The following is a 23338-nucleotide window of genomic DNA, read 5'->3' as shown; positions in this document are numbered from 1 at the left end:
CCCACATGGAACCTGTCACCACATTCCATCCACTCTGCCTTCACAATGTCCAATTCCACCACATCTCCCTGGTCCATCTGGTCCACACCAACATCTCCCTCCTCATAAATGTTTTGTTTTCATAGCCTCCCAATTGATGCTCCAGCTTCTGTCTCTAGCATGACCCTCCTTTTAATTACAGAAGTCAGATAGGGCATTTTTCCTCCTGAAATGCTATGATTTCTCATCTCGCTTCACTTGAGTAAAAACCAGAGTCCTGACAGTGACATCCATATTGTGTCCAGATCCGACCTCGTTCCTTCTGATCTCACTTGCCCCGTTCCAATCACACTCACCTCCGGTCAGTTCTTCCAATGTGCCAGAAAGGCTCCCACCCAAGACATCTTCTCTGGGTGTTTCCTCATCCTAGAACACAGCTTTTTCCCTCAAATGTGACTTGCTCTGTGAGCCTTTCCCTGACCAATCTGTGTAAAATTGCCTTCTCCCCAGACCCCTGGCCTCCAATGCCCTGATTTACTTTTCTTCACAGACACATCACATTTTAAGTTACTCTATACTTCACTAGCTTATTGTCTGTCTCCCTCATTCTACCCCCACAAGATGGTAAATCCACAAAGGCAAATATTTTTATGACTTCGTCGCTTCATCCCAAGCATCTAGAACAATGCAAGCCGTGAAATAGATGTTCAATAAATGCTTTTCAAAAAAATTCCCGTGGAAACAAAATAGCTAAGCAACACACACACCCTGATAGGAAATCAAGACGTCTCCTTGGTAATGCTCTTCATTGCTGAACAACCTCATTTCTTATTCAACCATCACGTTATGCTGAGTGGTATACTTAGCCTCAAATCAAAGACTAAAATGCAATTTACTAATTAAAATAATGAATTTTAAATGCTGGTCTTTATTTTTAAAGCATCTTCCTTGTATATCCTATTGAAAGTGGTGTCTTAAAAAAAAAAAAGTAGTTTGCTCCCCCCCTCCCCCCGCTTCCTGGCTGGCTAGTTATAGTCATATTCTAGGACGGACATGGATATTTCTCATGTATTTCTAAATATGAGCGTTATTGAGAACAGCTTTTAACTAGAGACATGTATTTGAAGTGAAAATCCATTTTGGGAGGGGGGCTTAATTTTCCTTCTATCAAATCATGATTAAAATTAATTTCAAGGTGACCTATAAATTCATAATGAAGATGTTTTCTTCAGGCTAAGTCAGAGTTGGACAGAGCCTTGGAGCTATTTTATTAGCATACTCAGTCTCTAGCAGTTTCATTTGCTACATTAGACATGTTCTCTTAGCCATAGTGCATTTTTAGTAGCTAAAAAATCCTCTGACTCATAGCCTTGCTCTGTCATAATTTCTTTCCCTTATCTGGATTTTTGAACATTTCACAAAGGCCATGTTTAGTTAAAGATTGAGACTATCCTCTGAGGGCCAGAAGAGTATAAAAAAACAGCCCTGGGCTGAAAGCTATTGCCTAATTAATCTATAACCATCTCTAAATATTTAGCATTACTTCTAAAAAAAAAAAGATTACCTGAAATTTTCCAAACGGTATCTTTTCGATCATTCGGGTGGCCGTAGGTTTGGATGTTTGGAAGGTCTACTCTTTGCTGCAATTTCCTCAGCATTAGGAAAGCTTAATCCTCATGCCGACTGACCCATGTGGGGTTATGTTCTGAAAGCCCTCCTTTGCCAACATCTGTCTATTTATTTCAGATACGGAATACATACTAAGATTCTTAAAATCTACAGTCAGGGCTAGGTCCGGAATCTAATTCAGATGAAAACAACCACAAGCATAAAAAGCTCCCAAGAAGGCAGATGAAGAGGAGAAGGAGGCTTATCTTTTTTTTTTTTTTTTAAAGATTTTATTTATTTATCTGACAGACAGATCACAAGTAGGCAGAGAGGCAGGCAGAGAGAGAGGAAGGAAGCTCAGCAGAGAGCCCGATGTGGGGCTCGATCCCAGGACCCTGAGATTATGACCTGAGCCGAAGGCAGGGGCTTAACCCACTGAGCCACCCAGGCACCCCGAGAAGGAGGCTTATCTTAAATGAGCCATAAAAGGCCCCTCTTTCTGTGGCTTCTAATCTGTCTCAGCAGGTGACTGAATGAAAAACTTAAAATCGTCTTCATTACAAATATGGAGGCAGTGTAAATTGTAAATAGATGAATGCTACTAATATTTGTATTAATCATATTAGGACTGTGGTGACCCTTCCTGAAGATGGCAGGCTAGAAGAACAGATAGCACTTTGATTTACACAGTGAACAGGCACAAGGGCCAGAATGGACCAATGTGATGTCCTTAGGCTAAGTGGAGAGAGTTAATATTAATGGGCATGAGTGTTGTCCCTAGATATATGCTCATTAATATTAACTTTCCCCACCAGCACTGAAAAACAAAACAAAACAAAACATGGAACACTTTCAATAAATCAATTTATTTAGGATCAGCCTTGTAGATTTGACTTCTGGCTCAATAAAGAGCAACCAGTGAGGGATGGAGAAGGTGAATTATTGAATTCTGTCTTCTGGTTGTATGGTTCAATGAATAAAAATCTCCCCATACATTTGGTGTTTAACCAAAATTACTCCATTATCTGGATATCTTGTTTATCTTTGAAAAAAAAGAGAGAGAGAAAGAGAGAGAGGAAATCTGGATGCATGATTTTAACATAAAAACAAGCAAAGCAGCTTGAGGTTTCTTGAAATGATTAATACAAAAGTGATTGGAATTAATCACAAGCACAAGAGGAAGCTGAAATTAGAGAGGGTTATTAAGATACTGTCTGCTGTTTAATCTCACCCCCTTATCAACACATTAACCTTGTTTTCTCTGCCTGAGCACTGAGTCCTACAGCAAAATTAGGTCAGAAATTCACATCAGATCAGATCAGCTGATGCAGTCCAGCAAGACCCTGACATGCTGCAGATTTGAATTTCATTCTAGATAGGATTATGGCTGAGGATTTTTTGAGTTTGTTTCCTGGGCTCTAAGCATAGGCGCTTTCGCTAACTGTAGAGTATTTCTACACTAGCTATAGAGTCTTTCTAAATATTTTAAGGCTAGAGGTAGAATATTTTACATTTAGTATTTTTAAGAGTTGACATAGTTCGGTTTCTGAACCCTGGTTCATTTAACTGTCCTCAACTCACCTGAGCAATGGTGTTTCAACCTCTGTTTTGATACACAAAGAGGGTATTTCATTTTTCTACATACCTCCAATTTAAATAAACCCAATGAGATTATCTATTCATGACCAAAGTAGGTATTCATATGGCACTGAATGGATAGATCACTCACAAAAATGCACTTCAGCAAATGCTCTCTACTTCCATATAGTCTTGCCACAAATCATGAGTACGATTTCAGAAGCCATAACTACCTAGAGAGGATTTATGTAATGTTAACATTTCACTTATAATAAGAGTTATCTGTGTAATTATGTCTTGATTAATCATTTAAAATATTAAGCAATTCAAAACCCTGGTATTAGAATCATTTGCTTTTTAAATAACAATGTTTTAGAAAAAGAATAATAAATACTTTCTTTATTTTTATTTTTATTTGTTTTTCCTCCATGGTTTAAAGGCCCTTTGTTTCTCTTTGACTACCAGAAATACTGAAACCTTCAAATATAAATAGCTTCCATGTATACATACTAATATGCAATTGCATGGATTTTTTTTAAAGGAGCTCTAAGTAATCTAATTCCATTTCTTACTGTCACTTTTAAAGAGGAAATATAACCTCGTATAGGTCCCTTGAGGGCATCCACAGGGAACAGAGATGTTCCTAATCAGCCTAAGTAGTCCTTTGTGACAGAATCACTTTGCTCTAGTGGAGAGCTGTCTTCCAGACTTGCAATGTTTGGGAGAATTTCACTAATGTAACATTTGTTTCATTAGAGAAAAAAAAAAAAAAAAAAAAGAAATCCAACCCAGTCGGATAACAGAAAACACACTCAGAGAAACATGTACTGGAAACACATTTTCTTGTTGCTTTTTATTAAAAGGATGTTGTCTATATTGTTTTCAAAATTCTGTGGCTAATAGTAAAAGTAGACAGTGTTGGGACAAGCTCCAGAATCCAGAGAGAAAAATTCACTTGAAAGGAAGCCTCAAACCTCAATGTGGTCTTGGTATACCAGATGCTCTTTTGATCGCCTCTCCTCTTCAGTGAATCCTAAATAAGTCTTTACCTATACATAGTGAACTTCCGAAACTGGCCTTATGTTCACAGGCACACTCAGGCACTGCCTTTCCAACATGTCTGTGGCCAGATTCTGTTCTCTTTGGTAAGTTGCCTCCCTTAATGTCTGGTCCTGTGCTCCATCAGCGGTTCAACATCCCTGTTTCTTAAACATCTCTTTTCACCCCTGCACATGACACACTATGTTTCTGTAACCCCCCTCAAGTGAGCTCACTTGTTGGAAGCTGTAGGGTTTGAGTGTTTGTTTTCTTACAGGCTTTTTAATAAAAAGTAAATCTCATTTAACAGTGCCTGCACAAAGCCATTAGGATTTAAAATAGCAGAAACGATGAGCTACTGAAATAATTTTTTCATTCTCCATTAACTTTTCTCCTTTTGGTCTTTCTTTCCCATTCGTTCTCATCAAATGTTATTTGGGGCTGCTTAAAAAAAAAAAAAAAAAAAACAACACTAACCGGATCACTGTTTTTATTTATTTAGAATTTTCCCCACAAGCCTTTTAATAAAATCCCATTTGAGAAACGGAAGTAAAGATACCAGAAAGTTAAGAGTGACAGGGGGCTCAAGTTAGTTTAAAAATAAGGAATTGGACTCAGAAAGCTTAAGTGACTTACAACACTGAGAAAGTGATGAGGATATTCTTTTTCTGAGAGCTCAGTGTTTTAAGCCTCCCAGCTTCAGCACAAAAGGCATTTCGGCACATATGTGATCCAGAAGGTCAATCATATGAAATCCTATTTCCATTTTTTAAGCAATCCTTGGCAGTCTGCACATTTCTGAAATTGCAACTGGCATATTTCACAGAGAATTATCATCAATGCCTTTTCAAGGTCAAACATGCCCCATCTTTAGATTTTCAGCATGTATATCCCATATATTAAATCACAGCATATATTAAAGAAGTCATTCAGCAGACATGTTAAAGAATTTTAATTGATTAAGCTATATTAACTAATGTCATATAAAATTTTGTTTACAACTGGACATAAATTACATGTTAAAAATATTAAATATGTGTTAAATTTAGATGTGAGTATTCTGCTTTTGCTGCCAACCCTGAAACCCCAAAATGCTTGCATGACCAGAATCTTGCTAGGAGGTTTTAAAAAATATTAAAAGCATATTTTCTATTAAGAAAATTGAAGTAATTCCAAAAATGTACTACAAGAAAAGTAAAAGATCACTGTGCTTTCAACTGTCAGAATCCCAAAATACTGGTCACCATATGAACAAAATAAGGTTGATTTGGATATTACAGTGGACACAATGAGAGGGGATAACTTAAGAGAACCACAGTCAGCCCTGGCACAGAGTCATGTGAGATCTTTGGGCCCCTCTTCCTGTCTGATCATTGAATTTTTGGCTCTGCTGATATTTCTCTCTCAAACCCCAACCCCCAACAATATCCAGAGATCCATATATCCTCATGTTGTACATGGGCCATGCTTTTGGGAAAGAAAGACATTTAGAAGTCTTAAAAATTTAGGAGGTTTTGCTAGCATTTTGTCCTTTCCAAAGATATTTACACTTTAAATTAGGATTCCAGAAAAACTTGTGGAGGCGTGGACCTGGGAAAGAGTGCGTAGAGTTACCGATAGAGGCACATACCACATCTTCAAATCCTATCACATGAACATCCAGAGAAGCAGTAACACAGCAGTGTTTGGAATAAGATGAACCAGGTTCAGGACCTTGTCCTGATGGTTAGTCATTCATTCAGTCTCATTCAGCCATCCTTACCTTGGGCCATCTTTTCTCCTATGATGGCTGAACAGTCTATGTTTTTTTCCAAGATGCCTTACATCCTAACCCTTCCTGCCTACTCAAGTCCATAATCACAGTGATTTTTCCTTTTTGTTCCTAAGCCATTAGCATCTCCCGTTCTATTGTAACCATTCATATCAGCCGTTTAAATAAGCTAGTTTTCTCTCTTCTTAAAGGAAATATATAGAAAAACAAAGTACCAAAGACCCCACTTTCCACTGCAACCACTCTCCATATTTTTGAATTTCTTTAGGCTTTAAAGCCCTCAAAATAGTTCTCTATATTTTGCTTCACTTCCTTTCTTCCCACTCTCTCATGAATATAATCTCATTGGGTTTTGTCCCTAGCCCTTCACCAAAACTGTTCTTATCAATAACACCAATGTGGGAAGAGGCATCAATTCTCAGGTTTTGAACTTAGCTGATCCATTCATAAAAATCTATCTTCTTTAATCACCTTTCTGACGTCAATCTGAGTTATCACCTTCCTTCATGGTTTCCCCCCACTCTCATGGCTGTTCTTCCTGGATTCTTCTACTGTTCCTATCATGTAAGCAGTCAGGTGCCCCAGGGAAGGGTCAGGGGTGCTTCTTCCAACCCTCCCTAATTTTAGATTCTAAGTGTACTCAACTAGACTCATGCCTTGAAATCTATAGACTATGATGACCCTCATATTTATACCTCTAGCTTCGATCTTACCATAAATACTGGATCCAGATTCTCCACTTGAACATCCAAAAAGGCTCACAAAACTGGGATACCAAAGCTGAGCTTTTATTCCTTCAACAGTTAGCTCAAACTTCTCATCTTGTCTTTGCCATTTCATTAAATGAAAACATCATTCTTCTCATGTTTCAGGCAAAAGACCAAGCAAAACACATATGCACACATGCATATAAAACAACAGCAAAACAAAGTTGAAAGCCATCTTTTTGTTTGTTTTTATTTTTCTCTTACTCAACTCTTCTATCTCATCAATTAGAAAATTTTGACGGTGCCGATAATTTGATCATTTTATGCCACCTTTTCTATTACCACCCAAGTCAAAGTCACCATCATCTCTCACCTGCATTACTGCAAAGGCTGTCTCTCTGGACTTCCTACACTTAGCCATACCCCAACCATCTATTCAACACAGAAGCAAGAATAACCCCAATAAAAAGGTTCAGTTAAAACAGGTCACACCTCTGCTCAAAAATCTTCAGCGAATTTTGTTTTCTCCTTCAGAATAAAACAAAATCTTATAAAGCTCTCCATTATCTGGTGGCCTTCTACCAGTCTAGACTTATATTCCCCCACTCCTTGCCTTGGTCACTGTGTGACACCCTGTCCTCTGCTTGGAACACATCAAACTTGCTATTCCCTCTGCCTAGAATTCTCTTCCTGCCAATAGCCATATACCTCACATATCTGGCAGCACTTTTCCAATGTCTCAAATATCATTTAAGGAGCCTTCCCTGGGCTCTGTTTTTATCTTCTTTACCAAGTTTGTTTTACCACCTGTTATATTTATTTATATATAATTATGTTTAGTGTTGTCGCTTCTCTTAGAATGTAGCTTCCTTATATCAGGAACTTTGTTGTATTCATTGCTGTCTCCTCAAGGTCTTGAACACTGCCTGGCACTTAGCAAAATTTTAAGATGTATTTCTCCAATCACTTAACAGCAAATGTTTATTGAAAAATAGACCTGCTTTAGATCCTGCTGGAAGAACTGTATAGAAAAATGGGATCATTCTGCTCATGAAACTTACACTGTAGTTTGGATACAGCAGTCATGGTGCTTATTACATTCATTTTTTGCCTCTGGCCTTGAATCACCTTGACCTCAGATGTGAGGAGTCCTATCTATCTGACCGGGATCAGTGTCATTTCTTATGACCAGGATTAAATCTCTTTGTCTAATCCTTATTTCAGGGAGGAGTCAGAGTTCAATTTGAAGATCAGTCCACTGTCTTAATATCTTTAGATAGAACCCTTCTAAAGGTTGTTGATGAAAGACAGAAGTTAATAGCACAGTGATAAGCACACTTAAGTACTTTGAAAAATCTAATGAAACTTCTGCAGATAATTCTATTTTTAAGGTTAAAGGAAAGAATGAATGATTGAGTTTTAATGCCAAAATCAGGAAAACTTTCATTTTAGAGATGAAGCTGTTTTAGAAGACAATGTGGGTTATCCTTTTTGTTATGAATTTTAGAAAACCCAGTCTCATAAAAAACAAAAAGCTTGCATACACACAGAAGTCCATCTGAATTACTTCCCAAGGGGAAAAATTGTCCTGAAGAAAGGGTGTTTAGTATATTCTAGAGGGGAATCATCGATACCAACTAAAATTGGGTAGAAATAAAAAAATAACATAGTCCCCAACAATGTATTGGCTTAAATGTATGCAGTCATGACAATGTTTATCAAATAGGTAACTTCACAAACCTCTTTATACCTGGTGATGCATAGATTTCCATTTTAATAGTCCAAAATAAAAAGATAACACTCTTTCAAAATAATTCTCTATAACAATTCCTTTTTTGGTTTCCAATTCTCTCTTTCTCTCAAACCTCTCATATGAAGTTATTTGCCATTAAATGATTAAAGTAGTGCATGCTTCTCTAGTTTCATTATAAGAATAAATAGTTCATTAAAATAATAATTTCTATTCCCTAATATCATATTGTTTGTTCACAGGAGTAAGCAAAGTATTAATGTCCAATTAGATGAAAAATCCACCAAATATCCAAATAGCTTAACTAATATTATTTAGTATCCAGCTAATTAATATGGATTAATTTTCCAAATTTTGAATCATCACACTTAGTAAATAGACATTATTGAAGAAATAAGACTTTGTATAACACAATATGCCTCTACCAGTACCCCTATTGTACGTGCACACACACACACACACACACACAAACACATATGCCGGAAACACTATGGCGTTCTTTGGAAAATCAAAAGATGTATATCCTTCTTTGGGTTTCAGTGCCCCCAGGAAATTTAGCCTCAATTTAAAAGCTGTAATCTGGCACTTATTTGCTTGTAGCTGTAGGTTTTGCAGTATAAAAGTCATTTCATTTCAACAAACCTGGGGCACTTGGTACCAGAAAAGATATGTAATAGTCATAAAACTGCATAGAGAGCACACTGAGGGTTCCCCTTGCCTTCAGAGACTCATTTGATTCTAATTATCGATGAGTCTTTTTATAATCTAAGAAGAAGCACTATTATAAAGTAAGAACTATAAACAAAGACCATTAACTAAGGTGGAGTCTTTCGTCGAACATCGACTCTGAAAATGTTTATGTGTTCCCTTGGGCTTTTATCAAGAGGTTGTTTTGTATGAGCTTATATTAAAGAGAACTGAATTCTTTCCCAGTCCCAGATGTACTTCCATATGCACAACACACCAGTAAATAACTTTTGTTAACTAAGGCAAGAGTCCTGTGAGTTGGGTGAATTGTGTTTCTGTTATAGTTGAGGTGCCAATTTCACAGTCTCACCCAGCCTAATTGTGGTAAATACACTTCCTGACCATGTGACAACATCATAGGCTTTGCAGAACTGACCGATTTCCTTGTGTATGCAAGATTCAGAATACTTTGTTTATATTTACCGTTTTATTGCTTCTTCTTGTCTTCGGCGTTTTTCATTCTTCTCCTTCAAGTACGCCAGGTTGGTTTCATTTCTCAAGCGGTCATTCTCTCGAGCAATGTCTGATGCATTCTGAATAACCAAGCCATCATAGGCCTTCATCCCCATATCCTCAATATATTGGAGAAATGTGTCCAAAGGGTCTTCCTCAGTATTAGAACTCATCATCTTGGAGGGTATCATGTAAAAAGGAACACTTCCTGTAAGATGAGAACACATTTTACCTTTATCAAAGGTGAAGATAAAAAGCAAGGCACTGTATATTCACCCTAATATCTTGTCAGTCCAAAGCTCTAATAATTATGGTAGAATCCATTTAGAGAAAATGTCTCATTAGAAATTACAAACCATGAAGTGTATTTGAAGTAAATATTAAATGAATGTTGGTGTAGTAGTAAATACTCCCCTCAAACCAATAAAATTAGCACATCAAAGGCCAAATCTCTCACACTGAAAGGTAATATGAGCATACAAATACAGTGTGCCAACATCAATGCTTGGTTTATGTATTTAGCATCATGATTTTGTTTCTCAGAAATGTGTTCTTATATCAATAAGATATATCAGATCCAAGCTTCATTTATTTCTAATTGCTATAAAGACTTCTCTGCTCAATTTCAAGTAGAACGATATAATTATTTGGAACAAACTTTCTTATTGTGTGTGTTTTCCTTATAATTTTAAATTAAGATCTACAAACCTAATCCATTTGTGCAAAACATAACCAGCAATCAAGGCAATACACATTTCTAATATAATATGTTTTGGAAATAATCCCTTTGTGATCCAACATTATTTCCCAAAATGGTGCTCCATCATGACTTCCTATTTAATGACTCAAATATCGTAGGTCACCAAGATCACATTAATCCTCACCAGTCTGGTAATTCAAGCAGTAACAACTACAATTATCACTGCTGCATGAAGGTTTAAAAACCCAAACCATAGGACAAATTACTGAAAAACCATAATCATATCAAAACACAGCAAAGCATAAGAATTCCAACCAACACACATATGATGCTCACCTACAAAATGATGGAAATAATAACTTCTACCTCCTGCTAATGTAATGATTTAGAGAGGTGATGCTATAAAAAAATTAGTGTAGAGTTTAATAATACTAAGCATATAATAATGTTAGTTAACATTATCATAATAAAAGTACAGGTAGAAGATTGGCAGCAGTGGTGATGTCAAATGTGTATATGTGCCTAGATAGATGGGTGATGGAAAACCATCAGGCAATGAAAATCAGGGTGCCCTGAAGTAGAAGAATCCAATGAATCATAGAAATCAATGAAGCCAGGGGATAAAGAAATGGTGTCTTAATCAATCAAAAATAGAACTGAAGTTCAATTAATTAATTGCATACAAGATAAGTACTTTACCCTTCCAGCTTGATAAGGCTTACTGTCCTCAACTGCATCTTCACTGTTGTATAAAAAACTAGTATAATTGTGTCAGATTGTAAAATCAAAAGCAAAATCATTAACAGAAAAAATGTTGGCCATTTAAAATTATAAATTATATCTATATCTTTTATTTTCTTTAAAAGGCTCAGAAAGGCATTTTTAAAATATCAGCCCAACTATCTAAAGTAGATGTCCTAGACTTTCGTTTTTTCCATTACGATTCATTTTCATTTTGATTTTTTCACAAGTATAATCATGTTCCATACCTGGATGGCAGCTATAGAAACTTTACTTCTTATCAGAGTTTATTAGCATTTCAGCTGTCAGTCAATTCATATGTTATTTGAGTCCCACTCTGAATTTAAAGATTTATTATCCAATCTGTAAGAAATTGTTGAAACTAGAATATAGAAGTTGTTTGTTGACTCATGATTTCTTTTTTGTTATGTTAGGTTTTATTATGTTTGGTTTGGTTTTAAACCATAATGGGTTGGCAAATGAAATGATCTTATAATTCCAATTCTCTAGCATAATTGAATTGTATTATAATATCAGTCCATGAGTGTAGATGCTCAAGTGGTAGGCATATATAGAAATAAGAAATTACTGTAACAAACAACTACAATTTTCTGGAGAAAAAATAATAAAGGAGCATGACTCTCAGAAGGCTGAAGCATTACCATTATTGAGAATTTATTTCTACCAAAGACTCCAGCACTAGGTGTACCTGGATTAAAAAAAAAAAAAAAAGATCTGTATAACTTTATGGCAATTAATTCTACCATAGTTAAGTGAGCCAAGTCAGTCTTACAAGGATTCCAGAGATAATGCCTCAGGGTGGAAGAGGAACATTCCCACTTTGCCCTTGAGCAAAACTGAATATATCTCATTATGACAGGTACTGCCCCCAAATTTGTGTTTCTTCCCTTAAAAGTTCCTCCCATACAAATGACACCAGACATTCTTTATACAGCTTCTGTATTCCAAATATTAAGAAGGTTAATTGGGTCCTTTCAAAAATTAATTATTTCTCTAAGTGGTCTTTTCCAATGGGCTAGAGTTTAAATTGTGTTTATTCCAAGACAGTTTTAAACAATAATATCATAAAATATTCATACTATGGAAAGTTGTACCATAAGATTTTTTTTTAAAGTTGAGGTAAAAATTTAAGGAACAAAAATCAACCATAAAACCTAGTAAAACTTATAGATGATGAAATCCGATGAATATGATAATCATGTTTGTCATCTAGTTCTAGGGAAGGATTTGATTTTACAATTATTTACTTATTCAAGTATTTCTTTTTATTTTATTTTATTTATTTATTTGAGAGAGAGAGAAAGAGCACAAACAGGGGGAATGACAGGCAGAGGGAGATGAAGACTCTCCAGTGGGCTCTTTGCTCAGTGTGGGGTGCTGGACCCCAGGACTCTGGGATCATGCCATGAGCCAAAGGCAGACCCTTAACTGACTGAGCCATCCAGGCACCCCTATTCAAATATTTCTTGAGCAGCTATTATGAACCAGGCATTGATATGGCAAAACTGTGTCCTTCTAGACAATCACATTGCAGTGCGTAAGCATAATAAATAAAAAATCACAATGCAGTGTGACAAAGGCACTGATTCAGAGGGCAGTCGTAGCTTTCATTGGTTCATCATGATTTATGGTCACCATTTTTGAGGATGAACAAAGAACATTTTTTGACAATTATATGACAATTATATGACAATTATACCTAGCCTTCAAAAATAAACATAAACAATGGGCTTGAAACCTACCCCTATTTAAGCATCACACTTTTCTGCTCTTTTGTCCAAAAGGTAGTTTGTAATGGGGGGCAGGGCAGAGGACAGTTAGGTAGTCCTGAAGAGCATAACATAACTGAGCAGTATGTCCTGAAAATCCCAATGAAAGGAACCCTAGTTCTCTGACTTTGTGTAATTTAATGAAATCCTCTAAAGCTTTAGTTTCCATGTTTCTGCAATGGTGGTTGGTCTCTCTCAAATGTGAGCATAATCATTAGTACCTAACATTGCTATTAGATAATTTTCACGATTCTTAACCATGACCAAGATGATGTTTAGTAATCACTCCTTGAATCCTTGATAAACACTTTTTTTTTTTTTTTTACTTTGGAACATAAGTGAATAGAATGTTTAGTGCAGTTCGATGTTCTTAGTCACAGATGTGCAAATGGAGTCATGGAAGGCATTCATAGACTTGCCCCTACCCAAATACGTGCAAACAGATGGCTTATCCATTTTGTCCCATTTTCTACACTTAGGAAATAAGGGAATTGGCACAGAAGAAACATGAAGCTCGAGCACTCCGTCTCCACCCTTCCAAGCCAAAGGATGTTTCTCAGTCACCTGAACTCTGAATGAACGGATTCATTCTTTCACTCCTCACTAAAGGAAGGTTAGGCCTCACTAAAGAAAAGTGAACTTGATGTGAAGTGTCTGTCTTATTACACCTGCTACAATTTCTGTGTAGTGAGAACCCACAGTCAGGTATGATCATAAATCTGTTTGTCTTTCAGAAATTTATAGTTATGGCTAAGATAGATATTGAATAAGGTATGCTCTATACCACTAAAAACTTGGCTTCATTTTGACTGCTGGGTATTAAATCAAGTTCATTTCTGGCCCCTGAACGACAATCCTGTATGCAAGTATTTTGTAAAGGCTTGTCTTGAGCACTTAATTCCTAATGTTGGCATCTTAGGGAGACCACAGTTAAAAAGCAAAAGAACCCTTCTCCTTTAGGTAGCATATTTAGCCCTACTGTGATAAATAAGAGATTCTTATTAGACCTCAAATGACTGCGTGGTACATTTGTGACAACAAAGTGACCGAGGTTGAAGGGAGCTTCTGGTTTTGCATTTTTCCAGTTATCGCCTTTATTTGAATTAGTATATGTCTACAGCCATTTTTGCTCCTAACAATTTAGACATTTTAGCCCCCCCTAGAGCATTAGTTGAAAACTGACATATTTGGTCTTCACCTACAAGGTAGATAGATTTTAATAAGAATGTATGTGATGGACTCAAATAGTATAAGATTTGTGTGTGTGTTCTTTTTCTTAGAAATTGTGGCTAATATTGAAAATCTGTGTTAGGACTGTCCTGGGAAAACACTTAAAATGACCTGAAATCAGAATCCCCATACAAATCAGACAGCTTCACATCTTCACTTTATGTCTTTCTTCCTCTGCTGTATTGTGCATTCATAAAACCCTCCTTTTGTTTGATTTTTAGATTACTGTATTTAAAATCATTGCCATTCTAGTAAAAGCTACAGATGTTGGCTTAAACACAACTGGATAGTTAATTGTTCATCTTTATTTTATTCTTTCACTCTTGTAACTTATTCCCTGTAGACCACACCCTTCACAAAGACTATTTTATATAATATTATGATGTTTCCTAAAATTTCACTCTATTCAGCTAAAATGCACCAATTTAAACCGGTGAGATTGTGGTCCATATTTAAAATACAAGCATTTCACTTTGTATTGAATTAACCATGTCTTTATTTTCTTTTGTGTAAAACCATCACTGTACCTTATCCATGCTGAGCCTAGAGCTGAAAATAGCATTATACTTCTTTACAATGTTTCCACTGAAATAAAACTATTTATTACACATACAAAGGTATCCAAATGGAATCCATAGAAACATAAAAACCCACTTATTTTTTTTTCTCTTTCTGTCCCCATTACTTGCATCCAAAGAACCCAAGAAGCTGAGACACTACATGACTTTCAACGTTAAAGTGGAAAAAAAAAATAGAGCACATTTTTGAGAATTAAGTGTTTGCAAAAACTTTAAGAACATGTATTTATATAGTTTTACCTTGTAAATTAAGAAATCAATTTTTTTGGTAGCCTCAATTTACCAGAAGATATTTAATGTGGCACTATACTGACTGGTGTCAAGATTGGGTTCCCCATGGTATAGAAGGTATTTAATTAATTACAGGCTGTTGTTGAAGAAAAGACATACAGAAAGGGTCAGATAAAAATTAAGCATGCCATCTTATTATACATGCTAAAGTATTTCTCTTTTCTTAAAATCCAGAACAAATTCCTCCTTTAGTGTAACTTCAGGTGCTGAGACATCGGTCACTCTGGTTCGGCAAGGACTGGCTCAAGTGGGTGTGTTCACTTACTTACCAGGCAGAGCTTTCTGATGGATCATTGGCCACCATTTACCAAAAGTGGGGTTCTACTCTGTTAGTATCATCTGAATGAATTAGCCCACTGGCTCTTGTGTGGGCCTGTTCTTTCTCTTCTTAAACTGTTTATTCCGAATTCCTGAAATAGAACTGTTCTCCATCTAAAACTTTGGTTTTCTAAGATTTAAAGTTGTGAAAACTCCTTTAATCCATATATTGGCCATATCTACTGACTGATAGAGGAAGAAAAAGCAGCTGTTTGGGATAGAACTGCTCTCCAGTTCTTGAAGTTAAGAAGCTTAAATTTTAGGTAACAGTTAACTCTATAAGACAATGTTATAGCTAGAATATTGTAATGTTTATCTTTTGTTATTATTATAATTGTGTGTTGCTTTTTTTTCTTTTGACTGAAAAACAAAATACATACAAGGGAGTAAATTTTCTGGTAGATAGATTAGGCATTTTACCTTCATTTCACATTTATGTATTTCATTTGATTTGCATAAGGGAAAGTGTTCCAGGCTCCTTTCTTTAGTTATTTCTGAGGTTTTTCACACCACACCTGTCTCAATGCTGTGAAGAAGTTATTAGAATTGGAACTATTAAAATTTGATTTTCCCTCCTACTCCAGTCATTGCATCTTCCCCAAGATAGAGAATTCTATTTTGTCCAGCAGGATCAACTTATTCAGGTAAGTTTCCCAAGGAAATTTGAACAATTTTGCTGTTTTTGTTCAAGAGGAGGAAAAAGATCTCTTCCATTTTCTGCATGTACTCAGACCAATTTGAAAACACATTGTGACAAAATATAAGTATTTAAATAATCAGGCTTCATATGCATATGTAAAATATGTATGCAAATTAATTTCTAAAATTTGCTGACTTCACATAGGATCAAATCAACACAAGATTGCCTGGTTATAATTCGTAACCTGTGCAAACCACATCACAATTGTTTCTTCTGATAATGTGTCAAAAATAAATAATCATTTCACTTTAATTATGCTTAAAATCCTATGCTCAACCCCACAAATGGTCACACTCATTTTCTTATTCTCACTTTCATCAAAATGCAGCTGTTCTGCCCAAAATGGGAAATATTAGAGTTAAAACCACGAGAGCTTGTTCAAGTGACTACAAAGACACTGATTGCTTTTTTCTCAGAAAGCAGATTACTTTGTTGAGTTTTTCTCGACTCTCTCCCTTCCCAAAATGAGTAAAATAGGCATAGATTATGTTAATGGAGTAGCATCATAAATCGGACACTGGCCCCCAACTCCCAGGTTGTCATGGTGCTATTTGTCTATGGTCTAAAGAGATAGCACATTTCCAGTAATATTAAGGACTCATACAAAATGTCAATGGCTGAGGTACTTTTCTGAGCCTTTGGCCAAATGTTTCCAGACGCTTACAAGGCAGTATTTGCAAAGTAGATATAGTCAGTATGATGAATTGCTGACTGGAGCTGCAATGGAAACCATCTAATTGAATTGAGAGGGTATGACTTTTTTTTTTTTTTTTGTAACAATAGGCAGCCTTCTTTTCTTTAGGATTTTTGCACTTCTCTTTCTAAACTTTGCAAATGCCTCAAGTCCTTGGGTCTCTCAATAGTTCCTTGTGAAGTTATGGTATTTTCTTTCAGGTCAGTTTTCACTGATTTCCTAAACTGTCAATGTCCTTCAGAGTCCCCTTCTTTGCTGAGTTGGCAACCATATGTTGCAATTTCCACAGAGAAGTAAAATAATTTTGGTATTTCTGGCTCACGTATTCTCATGTTAATCTGTTTACCAATTGACAATATAGAAAAGAACTTGGAACATTATTTAATATGTGAAGAATTAAGACAGGAGTTAATTTTCACCTTGCTCTAAAGTAATTCTTTCATACTACTTGGTTATAAATTTTTGCATGTTAAAATAACTAAGACTACACTGTGTAACTTCTTACACTGGATTCCCTTTTTTGGGGCTATGTTTAAAAAAAAAGATATAGTCCTATGGTACCAAAACAACTTAAGAATTTACTAATAAGAAGGAAAACATTATTTCATGTAATAGTTCTTCCAGCTAGGGAAGACAAATTTCTTGTATTTAAAATATTTCTGGTTCTTGGAAAAATTAAAATGGAGACACCCAACAAAATAAGTGTGTGTCTCAAGTGAAACAAATCTTCTTAAAGTTCTACAGAAAATATTTGTTGTGATGAAACTAAGGAAACCTTCCTGATATCGAGTGATATTAAAATACATGTTTCTCAAAGAGGTTTATGTCTACTCAGTTAGGAAGAAGCAGTTTCAGCTTTGGTGTATGTCTGATAGTTGTTGTTTTTTGTTTGTTTGTTTGTTTAAAATGCAAAATTAGACTGACACAAATATGCTGAGAGACTGTTGTAAAATATTTATGATATGGAATAGCAGATAAATAGCTAGCATGCACAACGTGAATGCCAATGAATAACCTGGAAAATATTTTCAATACATTTAATAATTTAACATGGCTTATTATACCAATGAAAATTTAGTTTAACCATTTCTGTGATAATGTAACTAAGTGAGTAAGAGGGTACAAAATAGCCTGAGGCTTATTAAAGCCTTGGATGCCTTCGCTGTGGCTTTATTTCTGTTCCACCAAATAAGACATGCAAACTTCAGCATTAAGTATCCCCAGATAAAATTCATTCCATTTCATAGCTAGATTGCTTGGTCTGTTTAGTGCTGGATTCAATTAGCATGCTTAGAGAATCTGAAAAATGAGATACATACCAAAATTTAAGTCTCCGGGGAGAGCTAAGTGCAATAATCAGAAGGTGACTTGTGTCTGTCAGAGCCCTCTCTCGCGGTCGGTCTCAGGGCAGTTCTGTAGGAGTAATCCAGCACCATAAGAAATAGACTTGTAGTTCAGCTCAGTTTTTCTTCAATTAAAGTGCATTGTATCTGGATGGGAAAAGTGTCCATTCCCAGATTCTTCATCACTAGAGATCAGAGCATTCTTGATGTTCTTCCTATCAGATAAAATGGCCTTTAAAGTTTGCTAGGAAGATACGGTGGCAGAAGACAGGTGCTTGCTTCCTTAAATCGACATTCAGAGAAAAGAGGGCATAGCTAATGGGTGGGGATGAATACACAGCCCCTCTCCTTCCAGGTCCAGCAGGAAAGAAATTGAATGATTTTACCCACTTTGCTACACAGATGATTACAAGACTCAAAGCAATCACCCAGGCTGGCTAAGGTGCCTCATTTGATTATATTCTGTGAAGACAAAAATAAATGAAAACAAAAAATCAGAAGCATCCTCTCTAAATGTCTCCTTTCAGCCAAAAAGATGCTCTTTCTCATTGCCACTTACATACAGAAGGTTTGGAGCAGCCTAGCTTGTGGCATCGTCCCTCCCCCGTGACAACCAGCTCTCTCTCCCATTCTCTCTCTTTCCCCTCCCTCCCTCCCTCCCTGCCCCTGACTCCCTCCCTTCCTGCTTCTCTCTCTCCTCTCCAGCTGCCTTAGTCTGTTGATGCTGCTGCTGATTAATCAGGGATTCTGAAACAAAGAACCTACCTTCTGAAATAAGCAGTAATCTTTCTTCTCTGTTTCTGCAATCCGTCTGCATTGAACGGCAAAGCTGCCAGCATTCTAGCACCTTGGATAGTTCCTGCTCACTAGGCCCATTGGAAACGGGAGGAGAAGAAGGAACTGAAGAAATGACAAGAAACCCGAAAGCAGCAGCGTTCTACTTCGGATTTCGCCTCCCTGGGGCCTCCCATTCTCATTAAAGTCCTCACATCTCAGGCAACATAACCTCTCTCTTTTATCTGTCTGAACTGAAGCCTGATTAGTAAATAATAAAACAAAAAGAGGATAAAGAAACCCCTTCATGGATATCCACTACAACACAAATTCAATCTTTATGGAGAAGAAAAATAGAAATCCATCCAAAATAAATGTTCCTACTACAGAGGGTGTTTCAGTGATAAGCTTTTCACCCCTGGCATGGCTAATGAAAATGAGCAACAACTTAAATGGAACATCGGGATCTCAGTTTGATACCCTTATTTGATATCAATTTTGCCTCCACCCTCCCTGCATAGCTGAGCCAGGCACACAATTACTGCTGACGTACTTCGGGCTGCTGCTTGGGGAAAGAGGGGAGGAGCCTTTTAACCTCATCAAAACAGCTTCATGCCACCTGCTCCCATGGCATGAGAACAAAACTAACCCACTTAGAAAGAACATACAAGGCACACACGTATGTTGAATAAAGATTGCAGGCGGAGAGCGAGCTATTTTTTTTTTAATAAAAATAAGATGTGCATTAACTCTGGTGTGTGTCTCACTGACTCCTATAGACACACTGTTGAAATTATTTAAAGTCATCCTATTTCCTACATTTCCTGAGGACTCTCCTCATTCCATTCTTAAAAGCCTGCTGAATAGATGCGTATATGCCATGTTATATAATATAACTTATATGAATATAGGTATATTCATACATACACACATAAGCTCTAAGTTTTTATCTGACCTATTTTTCCTCAGAGTAAGAAGTATAGTGAAGTATAATATGGATGTTTTATTGTGTAAGTTGGTATTATGACAATTGTAACAATACAAATGAGTTTCTGCTTAAATGGGACTAAAATAAGGGAGGAAATAAGCTTTTGGGGGGGTATGACTTTATTATTTTATCCAATAGTGACCAGTAGAATTTTTTCACTACATTTTTTCCCAGTAACTCTTTTTGTTAATTACTTTCACTTACAAACTGATTTTTCCCAAGGATTGTCCCCAAAGTCTAAATTCATAGCTAATTTCTTAGAACAATATGATATCTGAATGTAATTTTTCATGCACCAACAGACCCTAAAATAATAAACTTAAGTTTATCTTCCTGATTCTTAATGCTATCTGAAACTGTACTACAGTCTTGAAATTTTTTTTAATTTGGAATATCTGGGGAAAAATAAAATAAACATTGTGCATTGCTATAAGAGTTTCAGTTTTCAAATATCCAAATGTGCATTCCTAAAACAAATCACATATATCACTTATTTCTACTTTTTGGATAGAACGGAACATCTGTTTCATACACCGTGGAAGATTAAATAGAAGAAAGAAGGAAGGGGAATTTAATTAGGAAAGAGAAGAGGCCACATCTCTCTCTTTCCCTCTCTTTACAATTCTGCCCCCACTTTCTCAAAGAGCATGGGGGGAAAAGGTGCTTCAAGTACCACTTAGAAACTAGTAACAGTCACCACACTGTCATCAACAGGTTATTTTTGATGGTCAAGTGTTATAGGAGTTATCTTTCAGTATGTGACCAAAACCAGAAAAAAATTCTCCTAAAGATATTCTGTGACAGATACTTTAGGAAGTGGAAATAATTTAATCACGACTGATAACTCTATCAGGTTTGGGGGAACTACATGTTTTAACTATAGAGAACGTGAATAAACACTACTATAAAGTCCATTTCTACATAGAAGAAAATTAATATCCAGAGAAGCATACTGACTTGCTTCAGGACTCACTCATTGGCTCATTGGGATAAGGATGAGAGGTCACTGGGCTGCTGTGCTCTCATCACCCTTGAAAACACAGCGGTTCTCAGCCACCTTCATATGCACTAGGATAATTTCAAACAAAGTGAGGTTGTTAACGATTGAGACAAAACAAAACAAAACAAAAACAAAACACACACAAGGACAAAAACACCATTATTTCCACCCCCCACCAAAAATCTCGAGTAAAAAGGAGAAGAGGGAAAGCATAACATGTAGTTCTTTACATTTCATATTTTCAGCTCCAGGAAAATTTATGATTATTATGTTTCTTTCTTTTTTTTATTCCTTACTTTTTTCTCTTCTTTTCACAGAATAGAGTTTGGGAGCCTTCACATTGTATCAACCTTATCTTTTCAACCCCATGCCCTTCTTATTCCAGACCACAGTACATACTGATCAGACAATGTCTTCTCTGCAGATATATTAGTGTCTAGAAGCTTATGGCACCTTTGGGGATTAGTGTCTAGAAGGTCCCCAGAACTAGTTCTTTAGGTCTCACTGAATGAAACAGAAAAAGTCCCGTACTTTCAAATAAACTTAGAACCAAATGTAGAATTCATCTCTAATAATTTCATTAATATTCAGAGAAAAAGTTCAAAGTGCAAAATTAAAGTTGAATTTTTTTATATTAAGAATAAAGAAATATAGATACCAGCAAAGCTCAGATTATAACTATATGTTTGGTTTATTTCTTGAACATCTTTATAAAATGCACAGGTGTTTCTGATGTCATAGAAACCAGTCATTGAAATACCTCATGACTTACCTCTTTCAAAGTTCTGAAGTCAAGATAAAGTTGGGCTTTCTGTTGTGCTATACTAACAGAGTTGATGTTCTTGGGGTTAAGTAGGTCCCTTCCATGAACTCAGATAGACAAAGGGCACTGAAGCCTTGAAAGTTCTTCTTAGCCAATAAATCAGCCAGATGGCGAGGAGTGCTTTCTGTATAAAAGTGATGCAAAGGAGAAAATGAGAATTGAAACAAAGTAATCTAGTTACCTAAACTTAAGGGGTTTATTCAAATATATCAAGATGTACTCTCTGAAGTCATGTCATAATTTATAATAAAGCCTTTCTAGGTTTTTTTTTTCATGATCTGTAATCTTTCTATTATTCTTTCCACTTTTAGCTTAGGGAGATGACACCTCTGTTATAATGAAATTATTCCACTAGGGAAAAAGCTAATCTTCCCATCCTATCAGGATTTCTAAGCATTCTGGTAACAGCATGAAATCAAAGTCTTGGTAGAATAGGAACCATATGTTCCTCATGATTTTTGCCTATACAACAATGTAGATGTTGACAGTTGTGCATGACTTAAGGACTGTCAAGCAATGGATAATGATACAGTGCTCCAGGATCCAGAATACAGAGAAACTGGGGGGAGGGGGAGGTTGATAGTCTGATAATATACACGAAAGCTAAATTTATTCTGTCATGAGAGCAAACTGGCAATAAATGGAATATTTCAAGACAGGAAACATATGAATCAACCCAAACATAAGAATTGATCCCTCTTTTCTTTTGTCCAGCAGATATTTCCTCATGAATGTTTCAGAAAAGTTTATATTTATAATAAAATTATATTTGTCTCTATACTCAAAAGTAATAAAAATATTGTTAAAAAACAATTGTGTGTTCTAGCAAACAAGATACTAGCACTTCAACAAATCTCCCTTCTTTGAATGGATGATGTCTACTCGAGTTTATAATCAGGGATACTTTACCCTGGTTGTCTGTGTGAGTTACCACTGTCAAGCCTGGATATGTATTCTCTGTATTATGAACTACCCCATCAGTAACTCTGCCACCAGTAAAGGATAAATTCTTTTTTTTTTTTTTTTTTTAAATATTTAATTTATTTATTTATTTGAGAGATAGACAGTGAGAGAGAGCATGAGCAAGGAGAAGGTCAGAGAGCGAAGCAGACTCCCCATGGAGCTGGGAGCCTGATGTGGGACTCGATCCCGGGACTCCGGGATCATGACCTGAGCCGAAGGCAGTCGTCCAACCAACTGAGCCACCCAGGCGTCCCTCTTTTTTTTTTTTTTTTTGAAGGATAAATTCTTGAGAGCTTTTTCATTCTCTTCCTAGCACACCTATTTCATCCTCCAAGTGTGAAGACTCCTGAAAAAGTGGGATCTTTCCTGTATATTCCCAGGGCCCCAGCATATAGTTTGCACCCTGCCAGTGGCAGGGATTTGTTGAAAGAATGCGTGACTCCAGATCTCAGTTAATGACATGGCCTGGCCAAGTAGAAAATTCAAAAAGCCTCATATATTTTTTTAAAGATTTTATTTACTTATTTATTTATTTGATATATATATAGAGAGATAGATCACAAGTAAGCAGAGAGACAGGCAGAGATGGGGGGAAAGCAGGCTCCCTGCTGAGCAGATAACCTGATGTGGAGCTCGATCCCAGGACTCTGAGATCATGACCTGTGCCAAAGGCAGAGGCTTAACTCACGGAGCCACCCAGGCTCTCAAAAAGGCTCATATATTTTTAAAAATGAAATTCTAAATCAAGATTAAAAATGCTCCTTCAAACTCAAA

The 23338-nt window shown here is 36.2% G+C and overlaps 1 protein-coding gene across 2 annotated transcripts in view; it reads right to left on the bottom strand.

Moving 5' to 3' along the window:
• The window catches only part of NYAP2 (neuronal tyrosine-phosphorylated phosphoinositide-3-kinase adaptor 2), a 257207-nt gene extending 238571 nt beyond the window's left edge, over window positions 1-18636 (bottom strand). For both annotated transcript variants that reach the window (XM_044241717.1, XM_044241718.1), the window contains exons 1-2: window positions 17993-18636; window positions 9602-9839 (exon numbers count right to left, since the gene is read on the bottom strand). In XM_044241717.1, coding sequence (XP_044097652.1) covers window positions 9602-9822 — 221 coding nt within the window. In that variant the 5' untranslated portion in view covers window positions 9823-9839; window positions 17993-18636. The remainder of the gene's footprint in view (window positions 1-9601; window positions 9840-17992) is intronic.
• Between the last annotated feature and the right edge of the window lie 4702 nt (window positions 18637-23338).

This window comes from Neovison vison, chromosome 3, assembly GCF_020171115.1.
Source record: "Neovison vison isolate M4711 chromosome 3, ASM_NN_V1, whole genome shotgun sequence".
Lineage (NCBI taxonomy): Eukaryota > Metazoa > Chordata > Mammalia > Carnivora > Mustelidae > Neogale > Neogale vison.
The sequence above is the reverse complement of the archived record's forward strand: the minus strand, read 5'-3'. Positions and strand labels throughout refer to the sequence as shown.